General features: G+C 41.7%; 1 protein-coding gene across 1 annotated transcript in view; it reads left to right on the plus strand.

Moving 5' to 3' along the window:
- The window catches only part of Fam172a (family with sequence similarity 172 member A), a 480,054-nt gene extending 471,668 nt beyond the window's left edge, over nucleotides 1-8,386 (plus strand). Inside the window, exon 11 of the mRNA XM_029561741.1 lies at nucleotides 6,408-8,386. Coding sequence (XP_029417601.1) covers nucleotides 6,408-6,436 — 29 coding nt within the window. The 3' untranslated portion in view covers nucleotides 6,437-8,386. The remainder of the gene's footprint in view (nucleotides 1-6,407) is intronic.
- Nucleotides 8,387-10,581: the final 2,195 nt, after the last annotated feature.

Below are 10,581 nucleotides of genomic sequence, written 5' to 3' on the forward strand. Positions count from 1 at the left end.
TTCAAGTAAGAGTGGTAAGTGGAAGGGGAGAGAACCCTGGTGTCTTAAGGGGCTTCTTTCCTGTGAAATACCCTTTGCAAATCGATTTCATCTTTTCTTCAGTAGAGTAACTCGAGCTACCATATGTTTCAGGATGAAACTATTCAGTTTTATACATTACCAAAAAAAGTCAGTTTCTCGGCTTAGCAACAGTTTAGCTGCAAAACACTGTATTTTTCTTTCCCTCAAGACACACGAATACTTCCTTAAATTTTTTGCTAATCAGCAATTCAATTTCTTTTCTCTGAACTGTTATAAACATGTTCCTTCCCCATCCAACACTGCTTGCATGAACTTTTTGCCCTTTCCTACTCTGCAAAGATACTCCTGAGTTCATTCTCCACAAAGATAATTTCTCCCCATAGTCTGGCCATTACTTCAGTCCCAGGAGTCGTTGTGTATAGACTCATGCTAACAGAAAAACTCAGCTATACCGGGAGTTATTTAAACTAGCAGTGGGACCCTCCTATGAAAACCGAGGAAAACTCACCTTGCTTAATGTGGTTTGGCAACTGAAGTGTTCAGGGTTACAAAAGGGACCTGTTGAATCTTGGTGACTTGGAGACTCGCTTATTTTGGACTAGAGTGTGCCACCCACTAGCCGAAATACCTCCACAAGTCTTTGATCGGTGAATTGGGGTAGGGGGTCATTCTATGCATTTCTATTTTTTAACAAATGAATTATTTCATTCTAGCCTTCTTAAGTTCAGGAATGAAAGGGATTCAGGTGCAAGGACGTTCCTTTGTCAGTACTTTGTCAGTAGGAAGGGAGTCGTGGTGGAGATTTGGGGTGACAAGGATGGCACTAATAATCCTAGGTGACTAGAGTGTGCTCTCAATGTGGATATTGGGAGATCTCTTTCCTTCATGCAGGATTTCCTTGATTAATCAGGAATTTTTTTATGCTAAAGGAAACTGTGTTCCTGATTCAGCTTCAGAATAACTGGGTTATTTTAAATGTTAGGAACTCTCAGACCTGTGTGATTATTTCAAGACTAATTTTGTTGGGGGGAAAAAACTGTGAAGAAAGGAAATAAGAGTTCAATTTCTATATTTCAAAACACTGAGGATATTTGTCAAGACCCCCTGAAAGGACTTTTCCAGCGATATTTGCTCCTTACCTGTATGTGTTTGATAAAACTTTAAACCGTCCTAAACCTTGGCTGCTTTTCCTTATTTTCCAAGTGTTTCTTTTAATTCTAACACTACCTTGTAGATGATTGCTGATGCCCTAACCATTTTTGCTCTTCAAATCTTTTAGAATAAGTTTCCTTGTCTCTGGACCATTTGTCAATATCAAATATACACTGGCTATTTAGTTATAGAAATCTGTGTATTTCTTTGTAAAAGAATGTTTCTTTAATTAATTTGGGGTGGGAATTAATAAATTCCATTTATGAAGACCCCCCCCGGGAAGAAGGAAGTATAAACAATAACTACCAAATATCAACAGGACAAGATTGGGTAAAATGTGCTGGAAGATCATTTGAATGTAGGAGGAAAAGAGAATGGTGTGCATCCCAAAACCTCACTACAGAAAAATACCTAGCCTCACTTTGTCCAGGGAGCTATCTTGGAGAGTGGGTAGTTGGAGAGTGGGTAGTTAATTCTAACCTTCTTTACCAGAAATCTTACTATCCAGACTGGACTTCAAATAATTCAGTTGGGAAGGCTGCAGCTGGGAGGCTGCAAGGAGGTTACGAAAGACAGTTACCCCCATTAAAAGAAGCACCATGATTTCAGTATTTCCTGACATAATTAAAGGCTTTGCTGACGCTCCTTTATTTTGTCCCATGCTGTGGAAAAAAAATCACCTACTCCTCTCATGAATGAAACTTTAAAGGAACTTTAAAATATAGTCTGTAGTTTTATATCAGCCTTTTAACTTTAGAAAGTATATAAGAGTCAAGCCATTAGAACTACTGAGATATTTTAGCTGTTGACTGATTTAATGTTAGAGGAAAGAATACATTCAGTATGCAATTTACCCAACTTCTAAAACTTTGTGTGTTCCTAGAAAATAGTGCCTGATTGTGTTCACTTTGAAGGATAGTCTATAGTAGGATCTCAAGAAAGGAAAAATATGTAAAGTTTCTTGAATAAATGGTTGGGGGGAGGAGGATTTGTAAACACTTGAGGATCTAATGATCCCCTGGAAGTCCAGTGCAGTTAAATTTGAATTTTCATGATCAACTATCAGCCCTGAAAAAAAACGAGAGCCATTTGCTTAACTTAATCTGGAACATATGTCTTCACCAGTATCAGATTTTTTGGTGTGTGGCTGGGGATGATCAAGTTGTAAATTTTCCTCTTTAGGTTTTCAGCGCCTGCTAGTTTCAGCCTAACATCTAGAGAGAGTCTTTGCAGGGGGTGGGGGTTCTTCACCAAAGCAGCCAAATTTTGGCAAAAGGTTTCCAAACCACCTAACTCTGAGTGTTATTGTCTCAAAGGTGGAGCGTTTCTATACAAATCAGTTCCTGAAACCCAAAAGCAACAAGTTTAACTCTCCTTTGTTAAAGTATTGGTAAATGTCTAGAAAAAGCTGTATTTGTTTCATTTGCAACCATTGCCTCCTTTACCTGCAGCCCTTTCTTTCAAAGGGTGGGCAGGCAGCACTGTGAAACCAGTAGGTGCTATAAAAATGACGTCTTCATTCAACAAAACAATCCATAAGTCCCTTTGACTCGTCCTCATTTTTCTATCAGAAACTTAGAATTATTGGGGTTTTTCTCTTTGTACTTCAACACAAAGAAATCTCCCCCCGCCAGAGTACCTTGAATATCTGAGAAAAATCACTTACTGGTTAAAATAAATACACATTAGAATCCACAAATCATCCTTCATTTGGGAAAAAGCTTTGTGGTGACTTTAATTGATAATATTAAAACATGTCTCTATTGGCATCAATGTTTAGTACTTGGGCTTTAAATAAATCATAACACTTTTAAGTCAATTAATGTTAGCCTATGATAGCAAATGAAAATAATAATGCAGAGTGGTAGTGGGAATGCATGGTGATAAACCGTGGGGATTTTAAGTAACTACCTGGATTTGCTGATTTATTTTCTTCCTGAAAACTTCAATCAGAATTACTTGAGGAAAAGTTTAGGGGCTTTTTGAAGTGCATCAGAACAAGTAATTGAGCCACAGATATGCCATAAATTCAGGGGCAGAATTTCCCTATGTTTTATTAGTATAAGGATTAAGATGGACAGCTCCTGCCTGGATGCTACCCTAGTCAAAAAAGAGAACAAAGGTGGCAAAAACAAGGGCAATACTAACATTGCCATCACATCACTGTGCTAATCAAATGCCCACAACCAGTGCAGAACAACCCTGCTGTAAAGCCGCTTTAATTCTGAAAGGGAAGGTCCTGAGACACCGAGCGCCATCTAGCAAGCAAAGTTAGAATCTAAGTGTGTCAGAGTCAAGCACAGAACACCGAGAGACCAGGGGATGGGGAGGGAAACGGCAACGTGATGATGTACTTGCTGCGATTTAACCACCAGCCTGGTCTCATCTGGGACCAGCTTTACCTGCAAGTTTCTGCTTCTCCTCCCACTAGCTAACTCAAACAAACTTAACTGCTGAGGTGAGGTGGACATTTCTGCCTCAAGCTAAGGCTAAAGGACAGCTCCTCATTGGATTGCTTACTGTGTTTAATTAGAACAGGCAGCTTCTCCATCCCCTCCCTTTTGCCTCCCCCAAATCAGACTGATATCTGCTTCTGCACCTTCCTATCCAAATGGGGACAAGGAGCAATGCCTGAAAGGCTCACCTTCAGCTGAAATTACTCCCAGGGTTTCAGTGCAGAGGAAAGCACAGCCCTGGGAAAACCTAACAGGGTTGGAGAAGTCATTGTGAGTTTATAAGTCTGCCCAGATGTCTCCTGACAGGCAATCTGAGCTATCTCTGAGTGACATGATACACGGACTTACTTAACAAGCTAAAAATGGTCCTGGAAACTGAATGATGCCTTTTAAATCTAAATAGTCTAAGTTTTATTCTTCTCCAGGCAACCTGGTGTTTGATATTTCTTTTTGTTGAATGAAAGTCAAAGATGGCTAGGATGCTGCAAAATTCCCGTTATTTTGTAGCTGAAGGGGAAAACTCCAGCACTTCTAAATTTTTAAAGTTTGGATGATGTTACTTAATTATGTGAATAGTCTTTGGTACTGGGCTAACAGCGCAACTATAAAATAAGGCTTATGGAGAATCCATATGAAGAAAGTAAAAGAGTATTCTGTGATCTATTCAAGCAAGAAAAATATTTACATATATTATTTTTTTAATCAGTCGACCTGGGTTCAAAAGATGAAGAAAGTTCATCTCAGCCATATATGTACTTTCTAAGGAGCTGATAAGCCTTAAGCCTTTCTGGCATTTATTTTAAGGCTGAAAAAAAATCCAATATACATATATTCTAGCCTTAAACTACACCTAATTCCCTACTATTGAATATTACCTCTGTAAAAGCTCGTTGATTCACGTTGTTCTCAGAACACAGAGCCAGAGCTTGGGTTTTCTATTGTTCCCTCTCCCTCCTCTACTCCAGTTTTTCACAATTTTTCCCAGTGAAGAGTTTTGCAAAATAAAAAAATTAAATTAAACATAAAATACTAAAATATTATAGTTTCACTTTAAGTGCTACTCCAGGTTTTCTTCCCGTAAAAAACAGGCATAACATATGAAATAATAGCTTTCTTTATTTTTCACTGTTATTTACTGTGCAAAATAAACACGTCGAGAATACAGGAAGCATCAGACAAGACTATGCTAGATGTGCTCACTACAATATTTCTATAGGCTATAGTATTCACAGGAAAAAAAATCCAACAAAAAATTACAACCCACCCAACAAATCTAAGCCAATAAACAGTGGGTTTCAAAGCTTAGCTGACAATTTAGAAAGAATCTGAAACAGTTGTACAAAACATCCTTGTTTCCTTATGCCTGAAAACACATTTTTTAAAATCTGAGGCTGGGCAGTAGATTCAGTTCACAATCCTTCTCCTTCCATTCTTCCTGCCTGAAGTTCAGTGGGAAAGTTCCCAGACCAGCCCTGCCTCTGGATCTTGATAAAATTCTCTCTCTCTCTCTCTCTCTCTCTCTCTCTCTCTCTCTCTCTCTCTCTCTCTCCCTCCCCCCATGCCTCTGTGTGTGTGTGTGTGTGTGTGTGTGTCTTGTTAAATAGCACATTTCTCCCATCAAGGTCTTCTTAAACATGAAACCTTCTCCTAGACAGGGTACCCAGCTGTTTAATTTAACATTGATTTATTGCTTTTAAAAGTAAATTTACACACATGCCAGCAGCGCTCCGTTTTGTTTCCCTAGACTCTGAGATTTATTTTCTACTTAGCGCTTGTCTGACAAAACAATGTCCTTTAACTTTATTACACATCGATGAGGAAATCTGTCTTATTTTTGTTCAGATTTATTGCTGTGTTACTTGTGGGGACTTTTGTGATCCAAAGAGGCTGAGATCCAAAAATAAATAGAAAATTAAGCAGAGTTTATCACAAAATAATAGTTTTTTTAAAAACTGAGAGTGTGGCCCAGCATACACCAACCTGCTGGGAATGGGGTGATAAGGGGGGTGAGGATCCCCTAGTAAGCAAAGTGGCAGAGGAGGGAAAAGAAATTAATGGACAGGTAGTTTCAGGAGGAGGAGTAGGTAACTCTAAGATCTGTAATGTCACCAAGTTAATAGTTAAACTATATCTAAAACGATAGTGCAGGGGCTGCATTCCCATTACTCCCCACCCCACGCCCACCTTACCTCCAGGAAGAGCTCCCAGCTATCACATGTGGGTGATGACTGAATCCAAGGGAATGAAGATGGATTTTGAAGCTGCTTTTATGGTATACTCCATCTACATTTGGGTTTTCTTTAGTTCCCAATAAAAGGGCCACTTTCTTCTTTTCATTACTATATACTGTATTTGTGTCCATTTCACACTCTTAAAAAGTTCTCTCATCAGATCAAGTGCAAAGGGGGGGGCATAATAACCACCACAACTATGATAATAACAACAACAAACAAACATGAGTTTAACTCTGCTTTAAAAGGTCTTGTCCTCTATAAAGCATGGTCTTTCAATTTAAACAAAGCTAGGTTTGGGAATAGACATAATAAAAAGTATTTCCAATGGTAAATTATATGAAAGCATACTTGGAAAAAAACTTCCTGTGAGATAAGATTCTCTTGCTCATCCTGACTTCTCACAGACAAGTAATATCAACTTACAGGCTTTAAAGTGAGAAAATGGGGACAGTGTATCTTTTCTGGCAAAAAGTAAAGATGTGACCACATTTGTTACTGGAATGAGGGAGAATTTTATAAGATGTGCCTTTTCTTTCCTCTACAGATACAGCATCTTTAAAGATCCCTGTGTGAAGTCCTGACTCCTTTGCTGCTGACCCACCCTGGCCATTGAGTACACAAAAACATGATAACATGTTAGCTACAGTAATTTTTTTCCAAACCAAAACAATCTTTTAAAGTTAATGGCTTACACTACTGAAAATACATGAAGACATGTTTTCACAGGAACTTCCAATTTAACATAAAATAAAAAGAAAGGAAGAAAGAAGAAAGGAAGGAAGGAAGGGAAAAATGAGAAAAGAAAGAAAAATACCTAAAGGGGGGAGAACTGTGAAACATTGAAAATTCTCCTATTCATATTAGCACCCCCCCTCCATTTACCCTTTGAAAAGGGGTCCTGTCACTCAGAATGAGCTGTTTCTTCAACCTCCTCCCCATCCACCCACCAGCCGGCCCCCCTCAGCCTCGCAGCCCAGCCCTGGCCCACCCCGCGGCCCTCCCTGCGAACACACAGTTTCTTCCAAGTGCTGGAAAGATGAGAGGTGAGGCTTCTCCAACGCTGAGCCAGACAAGTACTTCTCATCTCGTCAGAGCAGGGCCCTGCGCGGCCTGCCTGAAGCCCCAGCAGTTCTCTTTACGTCCAGAAGCCACCAGGCATCCTGAGCTGCCCGCCCCTCCCCATGTGGGATAGGGTCGCGAGGCTGGGGCCCATCACGTGCCTGTGACCCGCGCCCCCGCGGAGCCCTTTGTTAAGCACTTCGGTCCCCACGCAGTGGCTGGGGCGGCAGTGGCTGGGGTGGTGCGGTGGGATGGATGAGCCAACGGGGCACTCCCGCGACCCTGGTTTTGCTCCCACTCACCGGATGGCTCCTTGGGCGAATGCCTCCAAGCGCTTAGCAAATCAAAATTCCCAGTGCTTTGGGGAAAACAGTTTGGGCCACCTCCAAAGTTTCAAACTGAAGGCACCAAGTGGGGCGAGGGGCCCAGCGGAGGGCGAGCCTTTGCACAGGAGTGTAACCATTGGGCTGACTTCTCTCCCATTCAACACCACCAATCCCCCCCCCACACACACACCAAGCTCTGAGACTCGGTGGGTGGGAGTGTGTGTGTGTGTGGTGTGTGTGCATGAGTGTGTAACTACGTGGAAATGCCAAAGAATATATCTTACACGTACAAACTTGCTAGAGTAGGGGAAGATGGTCGGGTTCAAATGGACCGGCGGGAAAGTTTAAGCGACTTATGTGGGAGGAAATAGGGGGTCAGATCTGGTCTAAGTGGAACATCTGCAAAACATTCAAGCAGCTTATTCAACAAAGAATCTAGCCATTTACTGTAGAAATAATAAAAAGCCACTAATGATTATGGTTCCCACCCCTTCCCCCAAAAGGCCAAACCCTAATGAAATAATTCAAAGGTAGGCCTCATTTCCTAATAGTGGAATTAAACAACAACAGAAAAGAGCCCAACTAAAATTTCCAACTCTGCCTTCTTAAGGGCCTGGGAACCTTGCTGAGAAATTAGGTAAATAAAAGAAGAGTTGGAACTTCTGCTGAGCTAAGACTGTGGTGCCCCAGTTTGCATATAGTTCTGCCTTGATACACAATTAAATTATAGTAAATTCCTCTTTAAGTAGTAAAATTTGGAAGACTCCAGAATTCAAAGATGTCTAGGGTTAAGTAGCTTTTAAAACCTCAGTTTTTAAATGGCTTGGGCAATGAATAGCTACCTTTAGATCCTAAAACTATTATAAATATGTTGTACATCTGGGTGCCAGTTTATCTCTCCATATTTCTTTTTAAAATGAGGAAAGCATTCATAAAAAGCTACTTGGCACACTTTATTTTAGGAAAGCAGATGTTAATTTTTTCACGTATCATTTTATGACCAAGTACATGTGTAACGTTGGAAGGCATCCAGAACGCCTCTATTATTTGCTAAATGACTGTTAGTTGAAGCATATTATTCTCAGCCTAACCATGGTATAGGTTATATCAATAAAGTAAACATCTGTGGGGTTTTCTTTTTTTTTTTTTTAAATCATGGGAGGGGACATAAAGAGTTACCATAAACGACAGAAGGAAAAAAAAAAAAGAGTTTGGGCAGGAAGAGCACACCTGTGCTGTAGAAAATAGGATATTTATTGTTCTGTGAAAAACAAAGTCCTCCCGTTGGGCACTCGGGGATATTTACATAGCAGGAGATAAAGTTGAAAGCCTTTCCCTGCGTGCCAAATGGGATTCTCCCTATGGCCTTCTGCCTAGCAAGATAACAGGTACCGAGCGCTCCCGGCAGTCAGGCCTTCCCTCGCCGCCCCGCCTTCCCCGGCGCTCCCGCCCCATGCCCGGCCGGGGTTGAGCCCCGCGCTTAAGCTCTAGGAATTCCCAGGCACTGCGGAAAATTTCAGCGGGGTTCCCAGCCTAGAAATATGTGCAGGAGGCGTCCTCATTTGCCCTGCCTGGATCGAGGACGCCGGCGCCCAGGATAAGCCAGTGGCGGGATAATTAATGGAATACAATATTTATGCTCCAACGTATTGACTCTGAGGCAAGCGCGCCGTGTAGACAGTCCGTGGGGGTCTGGCAAACAGGGGGTGAATGAACAAACATAATGACCAGAGTACTTATGTCTATCGGGTTTGCTCACTTAAACCCAAGGTATGTAAGCATCATAATAAATATTAATCTCCACCTACCCAGCCCCACAGCACCGCTGCCCTCCTAAGCTCTCCCTTCCTGAGCGCTGCCCTTTACAGAAAGGCCAGAGAGGAGTTTTTTTTTTAACATAAAATGCAGCAAATATGAAAAATAGGTCAGCAATAAAATTGGTCTCAGCATGGAGTGTAATTGCAACAAAGTGCCGCCGAGTAAAATCGGGGAGTGAGCTGGCTGAGGCGGCACAGTCGCGAACCATCTGGTGTGTATTAAAAGTGGTGCTGTAAATATTGCTGAGAGCTAATGCATTATCGGCTTCTATAAGTGCACAGGGCCTGTAAGCTTTCCGTATGTTGGAATATGTAGATCGGTGAGAGCAGGGAAAGGTGATTATCAAACTCCAGCTTCGAAACCACTGTTTTACCCAGTCTTGGTAATATTTTGCCTAAAAATGTGAAGAATATCCGTCTCCATTCTCTGTCCCCCCTTTTCCTCTCCTCCCTGCTCCTCTTTCTTTTTCTCTAGCATTTTCTCCAGCTCTCTCCATCCAACCCCTCCTCCTCTCCCTCTCTCTACTCTCCAAGGGGATAGGGCAGGCATTGCTGACGTCACTTCACATCAGTAAAAGAGAGTAACTGTTTCAGAGAGAGGTAGAAAAAAATTCATCTGTTTTTCATCAGTGCTAAAGTTTTGCCTTTTTAATAGAAATGAACTGCCCAGCATGAGTATTCCTTCTGTTCTGAGGCTTACAACCTTCACCACTCCCTTTTAGGGGGTGGTCCAAGAGGTAGGGAGGTGTTCCTCATCCTGTGAACTGAATCCTCCTGGAAGCGGTTCTAATGCCAGAATCAGCTGGTTGGGATGAAACTAAAGAAAATAAGGTGCAAAAATGATGCCTTCTAGGGAAGATTTCACATCCACACCTCCCAGGCAACTTTTGCCAAGTGGGCTAGAGGGCTATTGGCTCCGCAGCACTTTTGATTTGTGTCCTGGAACTTCCTTTTGCTAGGTCTTGCCTCCATAATTCCACCCCCCACATACTGAATTGCCACACACAGCACAGCTAATAATTTCCCTGCTGTCACATTACTTTTCTGGGGAAAACAGTTCAAGTCTTCTTTTTCCTGATGATACCCCACATTTAATCGTTTACTGTAATTACAATCTCATCTCCTCTGAGCTCCCCCTTCCCCCCATATTACTCAGCTACAAGTTTTTACTCAAATCCAGTGCTAGGAACGGCCTCTATATTGTCCCACAGAGATCACTTTCTAGCTCCCAGAGTTGGGCTGGTGCCTTTCATTCTTCCTACTTCATGCCATTTTCCTCTTTCCCACACCCCCCCCATTCCCTCTTACCTGTGCACCCATAGAACAAACCCCCAGCACTTCCAGTACAGGTAACTGGCTGGTCCTAATAACCCAACTTCAATCAGCAAATAAATAAAACTCTTACTTTTTGTTTTTTTGGCTGCCGGCTGCATTCCCACTCTGGCCGTTGCCTCCTTTAATTATAGGAGCCATATTTCTTCCCTGGGAGATATTCGAGGGGATTTTTAGTTGGAAA

Source organism: Nannospalax galili, unplaced genomic scaffold (genome assembly GCF_000622305.1).
Source record: "Nannospalax galili isolate Female #2095 unplaced genomic scaffold, S.galili_v1.0 scaffold173, whole genome shotgun sequence".
Lineage (NCBI taxonomy): Eukaryota > Metazoa > Chordata > Mammalia > Rodentia > Spalacidae > Nannospalax > Nannospalax galili.